The sequence below is a fragment of the Ursus maritimus genome, unplaced genomic scaffold, assembly GCF_017311325.1.
Source record: "Ursus maritimus isolate PB19 unplaced genomic scaffold, ASM1731132v1 scaffold_16, whole genome shotgun sequence".
In the NCBI taxonomy this organism is placed as follows: domain Eukaryota; kingdom Metazoa; phylum Chordata; class Mammalia; order Carnivora; family Ursidae; genus Ursus; species Ursus maritimus.
In genome coordinates this window covers 11,006,427-11,021,730 of record NW_024424008.1, presented here as the reverse complement: position 1 = coordinate 11,021,730, position 15,304 = coordinate 11,006,427, and the positions used below count along the sequence as shown (strand labels likewise).

Below are 15,304 nucleotides of genomic sequence, written 5' to 3'. Positions count from 1 at the left end.
ACTGAAAAACCACAGAGAGGTTTTACCAGGATGATGGGAAAAGGACTGTAAACTAAATAGCAAAGTACAATGTTTCTAGGTGATCAAAAATCCTAGACTTAGTTGAGATAGTCCTAAAAGTCATCTGCCCAACTTTCTGCCCCAAGAAAGCATTAATTATTTCCTGACAAGTGAATTTAAAAAATTATCTCACATAAGAATATTTACTACACCATCACATTCATAGAATACATACATTAAAATAGTCTGGAATTTATAAAAGAATACATACTAAAATGTTAACAATAACTATCTCTAAGAGTTGGGATTATAGGTCTCCCCCCAGTATCACCTTTATTTTCTAAATTACCCAAAATAGGTATTTATGTAATAAAAAATAACTGCACTACACCAATAGCTAAATGTATACATAGAAATAAATGAAACTCCCCAAATACAAAACTATAAGGACATACAGCAACGTCTATGTGAAAATGCATGGGCAAGAGATGAAATCAGCAGATATTAATAAATGTTCTGAGGTTATATGGGAAAATACGAAGAACAAACTTAGGGCATTTCCCACATTTTACTATTAGTATGTTACTAATATCACTTTAGTCTATTAACTAGATAGCTTGGGCCCATTAACTTTTCACCATTTTTATACTTTCGTCTGCTTTATTCTTAAGTATCTTCTGTCATTCATAGAGTCAATACTTGAGCTTACTTAAATTCAGAAACAGTGATTTTACTAAAATATTAATTTTTAAAAGTTAACATCCATAAAACTGAAAATTTTTCACCTTATTAGTTTTTAACTTTTAGTCATCATCATCTAAATGTGTGGCCATCTAAACTCGGCAGCCAGTAAAAACAAAGCACCCAGGTGAGCTGGCAGAAGGTAATCACTCTGAATTTAGAGCTAAATAGGATTACAAAAATCACAAGTTTAACTATTTACTGTAAGGGAGATAGTTATCTAAGGGAGGTATGAAGTGTCTGTCATTCATGTTATTACTTATTTTAATACAAACACACCCTTCACAGCAGCAGCTTTGGAAGGAGCTCTAGTTCATTTGCCAAGAGCCACTAGTTTGCAAGTGGGCACGCCTATCTATCAAACAGCTTAATGGGCCCTGTCCGAGTATAATGGCCCATTCAAAGCCTATCAAAACCAACTAGCAAGCTATTTTTTGAAGAAGCTCTTCTGATGTATGTGTGTAGACATGCCCAGGTAAGCAAGCTGTTGAGTACAGTTGCATATACATATGTGTAGTTTTATGCTCTGATCTGTTTGTTTTACTAGTATTTCCTGTGTCAAACCACTGCTGTTAGATATACCTAGCAGCTAGGATTCACATACAGCTCTTCGATGTATGTGACCACAGGACTTTGGGTACATGGCACCCCCTCCTACATACCAAATTCTATGAAACTGTACACCAGACTATAAAAGGGTTCTGAAAATCGGAATTCTAATCCAGGCTTTATTTTGGCTTACCATGTGAACTCAGGCTATGTTTTCCCACATGATGAAAAGATCTAATGCCAACATTATAAAGACTGCGATGCCTAGGAAGCTACTAGAGATCTACTACAACGAAGTACAGCATTTTTTTCTAGCAAAGTAGGGACATTACTAAGCCTAAATAGTTAAGTACCAAGAGTAACAACAGCAAGAGAAAAACTATTGAGGACTTCCCATGCGCCAGGCACTGTTCTAAGCACTTTCAAAATAGCTACTAGTTACAGAACAAACTCACTGGTAAAGATCATCATCCCCAACCTATAAATGAGGAAATTAAGGATGACAGAAGTTGAGTAAATTTGCCAAGGTAAAACAACTATGATATTAAGAGACAAAGCCCAGGTTTGTCTAACTCCAAACCTCTGCACAACTGCCTTCACAACTATAAATGAAGTGGTTATTTAACTTTTTTTTTTTTTTTTACTAGCTGAAAGAGGTAAAAATGAAAGTAAATCCCTGTCAATTAATTTTCTTCATCCCGAATATTTCTCTTTGCCCAGCCTATGCCAATACTAGGCTCGTGTCTACTGGCCAGAGGCAGGAATAAAATCATCCTTTAACAGAGGTCCCCCTGTAGTTAAGCCGGTGGAATCCTCCATCTGGACTAAACTAAGCGTCTAAATCATGGTCTAAGCAAGCTATCTATGAGCAACATGTTTTAGAAATTACTGTGAAAAATGGCACCAGTTGGTGGTGTTTTAACAGTTATGACATCACAGTAGTGGTAAATCAAACCATACAGGCCACTGTGGGGTTCTGAAGTCCTTAGGCCAATATTTGTATAGCTGGTCTTTAAAATCCTCAGGGCATTCGCTGAGTCTGCAGGACAAGCTCTTACTTACTCCAGCATTTAGCAATGTTGTGACAACGTTTTTGCCCGGGAGGCCTTGAATGGTCGTTCCTTTTCCTGTAGTCTTTTGCACAACAATCACATTGGGCTTGGAAGTCATTGGGATTGTAGTGATTTTGGTAGTCGTTCCTTAGAGAAGGGGGGAGAAAAGGAGGCCCGAGTTAAGGACTAGTGATATTTGGTTATTTCTGTTTATGCTGTATATAATTAATACATGTGGTTAATGTCATCCTAAGATGACATGAAGGTTGTCATAAGGATGAAAATGAAGGCTTGGAACAGTAAGTAGAAGTTGTCCTAGAATGAGAGAATATTAAGAATTGACTTTTACAGCAGTCATCTTTTTGGAATATGAAAAACTGCACACCAAAACCAGAATCTAAAAATATCACTATCAGTTTCCCCAACAATATTCCTCCCCTGACTAGTTAATTGAAACAAATAAAAATCTGCATTCCACAACAAATGTTTCCCCAAACCCAGTATTATATTTATTTGACTAGTGTGATGGGAAAACTCTTCAAAAAAGAACATTAAAAAGAAGTAAATATTTATCAAAATTCACATAACATTAGACATGAGAAAATTTATGAAAATAAGCCATTTGTTTAAAAAAAAAAACTCATAAACCAAGGCACAGATTAAACACATGCTCTTGTAATCTGCAGCACTGAGGATGAAACTCTAATTTATATATTTATATAAATCAATTTCTAGTTTCAACAGTTAAGATCTACTCAGGAGATCTACATCTACTGATCCAAACATATTATCGTGCTCTCCTCCCCACATCCTTCCACAACCTGCTTCTCTTATACCTATCAAACTTGTACCCTATATTCTTCCGATTGTTGCAGTGAGAGATCCTGGTGCAAATCTTGCCTTGTGAAAGCCCCTTGAGCTCCAAACTCCATCTTTTTGCATCCCTAATTCCTGAGTGCTTAGCACATACTGTATGGCAATTACGCAGTAAACGTTGTTCGATGAATATGTGAACAAACTCAATTTGTCACCAATGTATGTCTTCTTTCAAAATGTTAGCAAATGTCAACTCAACAGACAGACCCTCACCTCTTTTGGCTTCCCATATTTTCTCCTGATTTCAAGTTTCTCTATCATACAAATAGCTGTCATGCTCCCACTATATCAAACATCCTTAAAAAACTAGTTTGATCATGTCTAGAACACAGAACGTAAAATTGGTCAAAAACCTTCCCAGGGCAACTGGTTGACTTAATCGGTAGAGCATGTGACTCTTGGGCTTGTATATTTGAGCCCTATTCTGGATGTAGAGATTACTCTAAAACAAAACAAAACAAAAAAACCCTTCCTAATCCCTATTTTATCTAGTTCTAACTTTCTGTCTTAGGTTTCACAATCCTAGATGACCTGACCCTTAATCTACCAATTTGATCTTATTTGTTCCTAATCCATAAACACTCCACAAACTCTAGTCTAATAAGTAATTTCTTCACTATGGCTTCCTATTACCTGTCACATAGAGCCCAAATTCCTCTTAGGTTTCCAGGTTCTGCCAGACTTTAATTTTAGGAATAGCCAATACATATCTCTCCTTCAGTTTGTTGGTTTCCACACTGGTTCTTGAGCGTATGAGTCTCAATGTAACTTCTATGACTGTGATCTCCTCTTCTCATGAAAACAGAGAAGTCATACTTTTCTTCTCTAGGCTTGCATATCATTTATCAAATGACTAAGTACAGAACAGGTACTCATTTAAAAACATGATTGATTAATATGTTCCCAAGAAGAAAAATTAAACAAAATTTTCTTCTTTTCTACTACAAAACCAGCATTCCTGACTAGAGTTTTAGAAATAAAGTTCCACTAAGAATAAGAATATTCTAGTCAATTTATGGCAATCTTATTACTTATTACTTTATATATCTTTATAATATACTTGCCATCATCTAATGTCTTGTCAGTCCAAGGTAACACAGTCAGGTTACATAAAAACGCACTTTTATCCACACACCAGCTTCACAAATGTTTTTCCCTTTATCTGTAGTTTTTGAATAGTAAGCTGTTAAGAGCCACAAAGACCACACTGCCCATTATTCATATGTATCAACTTCAACTCTTACTTCAATCCCTCATACATGATTGATTATAATGACTCCTTCAACGATACAGCCTCACTAAATATTTGGTTAATAAAAGTGTTTTTTAGAAAGTAAGCATTAAAAATTATCTCAAGGAAATGTTAACTAACCTTTAACCAAAGTACAAGGACCACTTTTTTGAAACACTTGCTTAACAAGTGAATTATATTTGTATCTAAGTCATTGTCTAATCCTTTCCATTACAGGGATCTGTCAACTTATTAAACAGTTGCAGATCAAGTTCACCAGCTCAACAAATTGAAGGGTGAGAGGAAGAAGATAGAAAACAGAAAAAGGTGTAACATAAGGAAAAGTACAGTGTCATATTAAAACGGAAGACTTTGACTAGAATTATCAAGTTATTAAATTCTAAAATTCCAGTGAGCATGCTTCTATCTTTCAGTTGATAACTTTGTTGTATTGATGAAACAAGTGTTACTCATTTTTTTTAAAGATCTTTCTCTAGGGGTGCTTAGGTGGTTCAGTTGTTTGAGCATCAGACTATTGGTTTTGGTTAGATCATGATCTCAGGTGGTGAGATCAAGCTTCCAGCTGAGCCCCACCTCACTGGGCTCTGCACTCTGTGGGGAGGCTGCTAGAGATTCTCTCTCCCTCCCTCTCCTTCTGCCCCTCCGCCCACTTGTGTGCACACCCATTCTCTCTCTCTCTAAAATAAATGAATCTTTTAAAAAATAAAAATAAAGGTCTTCCTCTACACTTTCACAGTAGTCAGTCTTTTTTGCTCAAAGCATGTGGGGGCAGAGGAGGTGTCAAGATACATTTAAAAGAATAGGAAAATATTATTCTATGAAAAAAGTGTAAAAGCTGATTATATTAGATCTCAATGTGATTTTAAAAATACACACATACACACATACATGCTACAACAGAATGTATAAAAGTTCATTTGTTTAGCATTCTCTAGGGCAGAGAATGCATCCACGTACATCCCTATGTATCACAGCACCCAGCCCAAGATCTGGCTCATAGGATATCAGAGAACCCACTATATATATGGTCTTCAATTATAAAGAGTTAAGACACAATGGTGTAAATTAACTGTTAAGTCACGTTTGGATCACGGCCTATGATATTGGATGCACTCCAGGATTTCTATTTAAAAAACAAGATTCCTGTAAAAATGTGAGCATTATGGTAGGATGGCTTAAAGAAACTAATTTATTGGCCCAGATTTTACTGTTCAGAGATTTTTTACATCACCCTAACAATGTGGTCTCTTGGATAATGTTTTATGTTGCTTTGCTCAAAGAATGAGCAAATGAATGAACTAATGGAAAAGATATATTAACATTATCTCCTTGTCTGAACATCGTACTAAGGATCAAGAAAATCAAAATCAAGTCTTGCCACTGTCACAGGTTCTCATAATGTCCTTCGAGTGAAGATGATGAGTTCATCTCTGAAGGATCCAATCTTCTGCATAAAATAGACATGGTTCCTTAACCAACCCTCAACAAAGTTCACAAAAAAACATACGTATCTGATAGGCCTCTCTATATGTACACATATAAGTAAATATCTGATTCTAAGGAGTTAAATAACTGCAAAAATAGTCATGCCTTCCATTTAGTTGCTTATTCTAATGAAAAGAAAAACCTGACCTTTCTAGAAAGCACTCTGGAAGCATGACCTTGCTTTCTAGAGAAAAGGAAGTAAAGTCTTCACATAATAATTTATATATAATGATGTTTATCACAGGATTATTTATAATGACAAAAAAATCGGAAGCAACCTAGAACATTCAACAATGAGAAAATGGCTAAATTATGGTGCATTATATAATGAAACATTGTGTAACCAGTAAGTGGGGGCAGGGGAGGTGTCGAGATACATTTAAAAGAATAGGAAAATATTATTCTATGAAAAAAGGGGAAAAGCTGATTGTATTAGATCTCAAGGTAATTTTTAAAATACACACACATACACACATACATTTATAACCAAAAAAATGAACAGAAAAAGGAATGAACAGAAATATATACACTTAAATTTTAACATATTTCTCTGGATGGTAAAAATTGTGTTTTTAATTTTCTTTATATCTTTCTGTATTTTCCAAATTACCCACAGTAAGGGGGAAAGTATCATTTTTATTTTTAAAGCCTTCTATTCTTACAGCTAAATGTCTGGGTATCTTTTAAGAAAAGCATTTCATTTTTGTTCGGGGGGTAGGGAGGTAGGGTAGGCACAAATTCTAGAATCCAGCATCTAATTATGGGTTATCCAAATTCATCCAACTAGGCTTACCAGTTCACTGTGAATAGACAACCAGGGACTGAAAACTGCATAAACTAACTTATAATCCCACAATCACGAAATAACAAAAACATTATAAAATAAGAGAACTGCCTTTATAAAGAGTATTGATATGTAACGTAAGGATCAGTCAGAAGAGCAGTAAAGAGCAGTCAGAAATGAAAGATTCCTTAAAATAAAAGTGTCAGTGAAGCAGAAGTAGACACAAAACAAGCTCCATGCAACCAATAGCACTGTTTCAACTTTGTGCCAAGTAGATCCTCTTGTGCTAGAAAAGTTGAAGAACTCTTCTCACGTATACCCGCTATACTCGAAATAGCCGCTAACCATGGTTGCTTCATACAAAGGTGAATAAAACGTATACATGCATAGGGTATATATCTCTGCTTCTAGGAAAATATGCTTGCTTACTGTACTGCTCTAACCTGGTACAAAGCTGCTAAATCATAAAGAAGGTGTGAAAACACTGGCCTTATGACATCTAGACATTCCTTCAAGCTGTAAGGTTACTATGAATTCATATGTAAGTAAAGAAAAAACATTATGGTGATAAAAAGCTACATACCAATGAAGAATGATCACTTTCTGAAAAATGTTTGAGAATGTGCTCTATACCATTAAGATACTGTTAGGTAATAAATCATAATTTGAGTGTTCACTGTGCTATTTAAAAAATCCTCTTAAAGCTGGAGTATGATGATTCCCTACTGGTTTCACCCTCCTCAGTTTGGCAAACACTGGATTTTCTCACTTACACTTAAAAATAGAGCCAGTATTAGCAGCTTTAAATATAGTGCTTTATGCCAATACCATGCCCTGCCTTGTTTTTTGGTTTTGTTTGTTTGTTTGTTTTTTCACTCCCTGAGTTATCAGCAACATCATATATTGCCAGGAACTTCAATCCCTTCACTTTAAAATGTCAGAACAACTCACCTGGGGCATACAAAATATGGCTAGTCTACAAAAATGGTAGACAGTTAAAGTCCATAGGGCTTGCCTGATGAGAGATTATTTACATAATTTTAATTAAAAACTAATAATGAAAACAGATGCTATGTTAACATTCTACTTCAGAATCCACAATCCAAATACTTCAGGAATTAATGAGCTGATAAAAACCAGGTAAAGTCCCAAAATACCAATAAATATTAGCTTTCACTATCTGAGTAACATATTTCTTAAAAGTAAATAATCAATACAATGGTGAAAAGAAAATAAAGATATTCAAATATTTTTATTTTTAATAAGCTAAAGTGACATTAGTAAATGAAATTATGAGATACGGTCCCTAAACATATTTAGACAAATAAATCCTAATTGTTTCTTCCTCTATCTAGCTTGTGTGGTCTTGGATAGGTCAATTTCATCTCTCTAAACTCAAATCTGTCTGTACCTGTCAACTGGATGATACCAACTATTCAAATTTATCAGTCCTGAAAGGACTGACACATGGGAGAATACTTAGTAAATGAAAAATCTCTATACAAATGTAAATCATAAAAGAAGGAAAAAAGAAAACAAAATGTAAATCATAGTATTTCCATTCTGATTAAAAACAACTAAATGTTCTATTTTAAAGCTATCAAAAACTTAATGTGTGAAAATTTAATACTAGAAATAAAAAAAAACTAGACTTAATCACTAAACATCAGGACTAAAAACAAAGCTCCAGATTTCTAAGCAGAAAACAGATCAAACAGAACCCTTCAACAGTGAAATGTTTTTTTCTCTTCCTAGTTACTTATAGCTTTAACATATTTCAGATATACCTACCAGAGACTATATTACTGCTAATTATCTTGCCCCCCAAGGTGGCTAACGACTTGGGTACTACTGTAATGATGCTACCACTGGTAGTTTTCACATAGGTTGCAGCTCCAGGGGTTGCAGCCATCCGACCTATGGACGGGCTCACTGTTGGCCTGGTATAGGTTGCCTGTGTGCCTATAAAAAGGGAAAAGCCAAAAGAAAAACTTGTCATTACTTACAGAAGAATGATAATTTATACAGTTTAGCTATAATTCAATGTAATCTACATTGCTTTAACTTGAAAATGGAATTTCAAGGTGTCAAGACATTAAGTAACAATTTATAGCCCGTTTTCAATACACATAGCAAGAACTATAGCCAACTCAATTTGAATTAATTTTACACATAAAATTTTGTGATGTGTTGCATCAAATTACTAACCTCAAGAAAAAGGGTAACTATGTTCCTTTCTTCCACTACCCTTCTTCTACTAGTTCTATGCCAAAAGAAACTAAAGTTTAATCATCTTTCCTGCCAGAACATTTTAGAATTTCTGTTATAGATTTTAAGGTCCCTGCATCTGTTTTATGCTGTCTCAGTGCCAAACCCAGTGTCAGCACTCAGCAAATAAGGCAGTACTGTTTGCTTAAAATTTTATAAACTTTTACTATTTTGTACTCTGCTACTCTCTAAATATATTTCCATCTTTTAAAGAATTATTCCATCATTTTACTAGAGATTGAAGTTGAAGCTGCCAAGAGTTGCCAGGAATATTTCTTTTAGCCTAAAAAGTTCACTATTTACACATTTCCTCAACTCTAACTGACCTGTTAGAAGACTTTTCTTCATATCTCTCAAAGGATTTTGCAGCACTCTTCCCCACTATTCCAAGGACTTTTTTCTTTTCCCAAACAGGAATTAAAAATTAACCATATGAGTCTGTTGTAGTTTCCTACAAATCCAGTAACTCAGAAATACTATTCTCACACTAAGAACTATTAGTCTGGGGAAGAATGAAGATGACTAAGATAAAACCTTAACAGGAAAGCATTTTTTTATGATAATTAGAATGGTCATTGTGATAACTGTTTTCAACAACCCCCTCCCTGAAAAATGCTTTTAGCAAGATATTTAAAATTATTTTTAAATACAATCACAACCGAAAAAATGGAAGAGGGGAAGAACGTTAGGTAGAACTAATTTAAATCAGTTACAAACATACATCTGAATCCCCCTCAAAAAATCTAGTGCAAAGTAAACATGCTACAGACATAATGCTGAATTTTTAAAAAAATTTTCCACTTAAGCTTTTGTTTTAAAAATAGAAACACCTTTTCTAACATAGATACACAGGCACAGACAGACACATTATTATTTTTTACTACTTTTCCCTAGGGTAAAGAATCATATAAATAACACTATTATCTTTGTACCAAATGGAAGAAGTTCGGGGCGGGGGGTGGGGGGTGGAGTATGATCAATTTAATGCAAGAATAACGTGTTTTTAAAGCACAGGCTTTGCAGAGACAGCAAGCAGAATGCTGGTTGGCAGAGTGGGGGGAAGGTGGTAATGGACAGTTATTGTTTAATGTGCAGAGTTTCAGTTTGGGAAGATGAAAAGGTTCTGAAGCCTGATGGTAATGATGGTTATAAAACAACATGAACGCACTGAATGTCAATGAACTATACACTTAAAATGATAAACTTCAAGTTCTATTTTACCACAAATAAAAAGAAAAAAAGAGAGTCAAATAGATGGGGGTTCAAATCCCCGATCTTCCTTTTATTGGCTGCATGACTTTGAGCAAGTTGCTTAACATCAGTCTCTGTTTTGCCGCTAAAAGGGAGGGGCGCTTGGGTGACTCAGATGGTTAAGGTTAAGCATCTGCCTTCCGCTCAGGTCATGATCTCGGGGTCCTGGGATCGAGTCCCACATCGGACTACCTGCTCAGTGGGGAACCTGCTTGTCCCTCTGTCTGCTGCTGTCCCTGCTTGTGTTCTCTCTGTCAGATAAATAAATAAAATCTTAAAAAAAAAAAAAAAAAGCCTAAGGGAGATTAAGTATAATGTCTGTATAGACCTTTACATCCTGGCCAATAAATGAGAGCTTTATAAACTTGAGATGGGTATCATTTTATACTATTTAGATTCCATCATCTAAGTACTGGCTCTTCTCAAAAAATCTGGTAAGATTTATACAAATTTAAAATAACACTAATGGCTATTTCTTACATTAATTAATAGTAATAGCTATTGAGCATTCTGCTGGGGAATTTACATACCTGATTTCCTCTAATACTTACAATAACCTTATGGTACAGGTATTGTTAACCCACTTAAATAGACGATGGTAATCTGCTCAAGGACACAAAGGGTGGTACTATCTAAAATGTTCTACACTGTCACTTCGTTGGGCATAGCTTGGTTGCTCTCCTACCTGGGGAAATAGCATTCTGTGCCTCTCCCAGTCTGAGTAATGCTTACCACACTGCAATGTAATACAGACTTTCGACCTCCTAAGAGTGCAATCCTTCTGGGGTGGGAGAGGTGTTTTCGGTCCCTCAACAAGTCCTGACTAAACACCTACTTCCAGACCAGCTCTACATATATATGGTGAATAAAACAAAGACGGTCCCTAATCATGGAGTTTATGGTCTAATAAGGTGAACTACATTAAATCAACAAACAAGTAGAGAAGAAATTAGAAACTGTAGTATGTGCTATAAAGTAAAAGAACGGAAGACCATGACAATAATAAAAGAAAGCTATTTTTAGTTGGGGGAAAAGCCTCTTAAAGAATTGTCTCATTAATCTCTATATCCCCAGTGTCAAGCACTATGTTGAGACAAAGAAATTACTCAATGAACATATATGATGAATGAATGGACTGATGCTCAAGAAAACTTACCAGTAGGAGTGGTTACCAGTTTAGTTGTCATAATTGCACCATTACTGCTAACCACCATAATAGGGGAATTGCTACTGGTGGGCAGAGTTGCTGTCACTGGTTTAGGTAAGATTTTACTTGGTTGAACTTGTTGTGTGATGATTTTAACACCTTTGAAAGAAGAAAGAGAAATCTCAATACAGATAATTTTGAAAAACATGTTCCTTATACCAACCCAAGAGGGCAGTAGTTACACATATTTCCTAGGTCTTGCCTAAAGAGAGGCTTTTTTCAAAATAATGAAACTCTCAATTTTTATTCCTTAAATTCCTATCTTTTCTAATTTCTCTCATTCAAGAATATAATTAAAATATTACAGAAACTCTTAACAATTTCTTTAAAATTTTTTTTTCTTTTGCCTGTGATCATGTCAAATAAAAGCTTTCAAACCAAATTAGTGTAATGGTGTGGATTTTTTTTTTTTACATTTTTCAAAATTTTTACTTAAATGTTGTAATTGTTACATTGACTTTCCAAATATAAAATATCCATTTAAAAGAAATCACTCAAAAATAAGTAAAATAAAAAAATAAAATGAACTTCTCATGCTAACTACAAATTTAAGTACTAATAATTGTTAACTGAGGAAGGAAATTTTTGGTAACACCTTCCCCCTACTAACTTCACTGAAAAAAATCCATGGGATGGAGTATATTGTTATAGACAACTAAAAATTATATTACTTTTGGACAGTGACTTAGGTTGAGACATTAGGAAGCAAATAAATCTATTTATTTAACAACCTTAAATAAACTTAAATGTCTTGTAGGTGAACCAAGAAGTTAAAATTATGATCATCACCTAGGCATAATTGGGCAAATTATTATCTCTATAACTCAGTTTTCTCATCCATAAAATAAAGATACTATCAGTATATACATTCTTGGGTTGTTATAAAGATTAAATAAATCAAAATTGTAAAGTGCCTCATACATAGCAAGAATTCAATAAAGTATTATTACTGTAGAGATAATAGAGAAACTGATTATAAGAAATCATAACCAGTGAAGTGGAAGGGAAAACTTTTTTTCTAGCATTATCTCATTAGTGAATTACAATAAATGCTTAAGATACATAAAAAGAAGTACACCCTCCCAATAACTAGACAGAAAAAACTTAATGAAATCATAAGAGATTACTTTGTTCAGTCCTTTGTAAATAAGTTGAAAATTCAGATCAAATAGATAATTATCTAGAAAAATATTAGTTATCAAAATGGACTTCAGAAAAGACAGGTATCTAAATAGACAAATTTCCTTAAAATAAATTTTAAGGAACTCCTCCCCCTTCATCAATAAATAGCAGGCCCAGATAGTTTCACAGAGCAATTCTACAGTTCTGTAAAAAGAAGATAATTACAATGTATTTAAAACCATTCCTCTTTAAAGTTCTCATCATCAGAAAAAAAAAAAATTGTAACTGTGTGGCGATAAATGTTAACTAAACCTGTTGGGGTGATTATTTCATAATATATACATGTATCAATCAAATCATTATGTTATACACCTAAAACTAACACAATGTTATATGTCAATTATATCTCAATTAAAACCAAAAATCGTTCAGAGATCAATTTTTGACAAGAGAGCATGAGGAGCTCTGCTAATCTGGTAACCCAATGGAACTAGTAAAATGATAACCAATGAAAAGCTCTGGAAAGAGTCCCAAGGACAAATGAAGAAACATCTATTCAAGAATATGCAGCAAAATTCAGTAAGAAAGGAGAGATCTATGGTATTTAAACTAAGACCTGTCCCTCCTTACCCACTATGAGTGAGGCAGACTCCTCTCCAACTGCTGTAGTCAAGAACACAAGGTTTCCTCTTATTCCAGCTCCCTGATGCAGGGCTTTCTTCTGAGGAGCAGCAGGACTTCAGTTTACCCCATCCTGCCCCCAGGTAGGTATTGCTAAGCCCCAGGCAAGTGATATTAAGAAGTGGGCATTCCCTTCTTCTGCCAAGCCCTCAACTATGGAACAAAGGCTATACTTTGGGCACAACGCTACTGAGAAACCAGAGTCCTGATCACCATTGCCCTGGCTAGTGAGGTGGTGGCTCTACCACTAAGAGAAGCAAGCCAAGAGGATATCAGGCTGCTGCCCACACTCCTACCCTTGCCTTCACTGAGTGCTCAGCTTCTAGAGCAGGGGTGTCATTCAGAGGAAAGCCTGTCACTGACCTTACCCCCAGAGCTCCAGAGCTGCCTGAGGGTAGAAATAGATAATAACAGATAGTTTGTAATCTCTTCCCGAAGGAACTGACTTCATTTGTAATAGAGCATGGAGAAGTTCAAGTTCTCAAGAACAGTTGAGGATGTGATGAAAGGCAACAGGAAGATTTGTGGATTTAAGAAAAAACATTCGGGGCACCTGGGAGGCTCAGTTGGTTAAGCGTCTGCCTTTGGCTCAGGTCAGATCTCAGGGTCCTGGGACTGAGCCCTGAGTCGGGCTCCCTGCTCAGAGGGGAGTCTGCTTGTCCCTCTCTCTGCCCCTCAACCCCGCTCATGCTCCCTTCTCTCTCTCGTTCTGCTCTCTCTCAAATAAATAAAATCTTAAAAAACTACCCAACATTCAAGACAATAGGCCAGATAGCTTGCAGGAGAGAACTTAGGTATAAGGAAGCTGAGAGGAACCCTCCTGTGGTCAGAATAAATACACCTCTGAAACTATTCCTTCAAAGAAGTCACAATTTAGACTAGTTTGTAAAGCAACTTAAGAGTCCAAGACACTGTTGAAAATAATAGAGCAGTAAATGTAGTTTAATGGTTGGGTGTGGTCAGATAAAGAGCGGGAGAGAGTCACACTGATTCCACTGTCATCTCAGAACAACTGTGGGCATACCCAGAGCTATAACTCCCTGAGCAACAGCATTAGAAGCTTACTTCACTAAAATAATTGATCTAGTTACTAAACAATAAATAACCAAGTAAATAACAACAACAAAAAAATCACAGATTGGGAAGGTACAAGAAGACCAGTATCCAGCTACAATATATAATGTCTAATACCTAAAATATCAAGGAGTGTCTGGCTGGCTTAGTTAGTAGAGCATGTGACTGTCAATCTCAGGGCTGTGAGTTCAAGCCCCATGTTGGGCATGGAGTCTACTTTTTAAAAAATAATCACGTAAACTAAGTAAAACATCAATATAAATATCTAAAATGTCTAGTTCCAACAAAATACAAGGAGGCATACAAAGAAACAGGAAAATATGACCCATATACTGGGGGAAAAAAGCAGGCAACAGAAATTCCCTATGAGAGCAAACACACGTCAGATTTAAGAACAGCAAAAGACCTCAAAGTAGCCTTTATAAATATGTTCACGAAGTACAGGAAAGCATGATTATAGAAGTAAGAGGGTATGACAACAAAGTTGCATCAAACAGAGAATATTAATAAAGCAATAGAAATTACAAAAAAACACCAAAGGGAAATTTGGGGGTTAAAAAGTATAATAACTGAAATAAAAAATTCACTAGAGGCGTTCAAAAGTAGATTTGAACTGGCAGGAAAAAATAAAAAAGCAAATGTGAAAATAGAGCAATTGAGATTATGCAAGCTGAAAAATGTCAGAGAAAAAAGAATGAAAAGAAATGGACAGAACCTCAGAGAAATGTAGAACAAGTGCCCAAACATACATGTAACAGAACTACCAAAAGAAAAGAACATCAAGAAAAGAGAAGAAAAAATATTTAAAGAAATTGCTGAAAATGTCCTAAATTTATTGAAAAGCAATAACTTACACATCCAGGAAGCTCTACAAACTCCAAAGAGAATAAACACAAAGAGAACCACAAACAGATACATCATACTAAAAATGCTAAAAGTCAAAAGCAACAGAAAAAACCTTG

At 35.2% G+C, this 15,304-nt stretch overlaps 1 protein-coding gene across 10 annotated transcripts in view; it reads right to left on the bottom strand.

Moving 5' to 3' along the window:
* Positions 1-15,304, bottom strand: part of EMSY (EMSY transcriptional repressor, BRCA2 interacting) — an 87,346-nt gene that overhangs the window by 24,198 nt on the left and 47,844 nt on the right. For 9 of the 10 annotated variants that reach the window (XM_040630874.1, XM_040630866.1, XM_040630872.1 and 6 more), the window contains 3 exons: positions 11,415-11,564; positions 8,531-8,701; positions 2,353-2,489 (listed from right to left, as the gene is read on the bottom strand). In XM_040630874.1, the coding sequence (XP_040486808.1) occupies positions 2,353-2,489; positions 8,531-8,701; positions 11,415-11,564 (458 nt within the window). The remainder of the gene's footprint in view (positions 1-2,352; positions 2,490-8,530; positions 8,702-11,414; positions 11,565-15,304) is intronic. The other variant, XM_040630875.1, reaches the window with a different exon arrangement.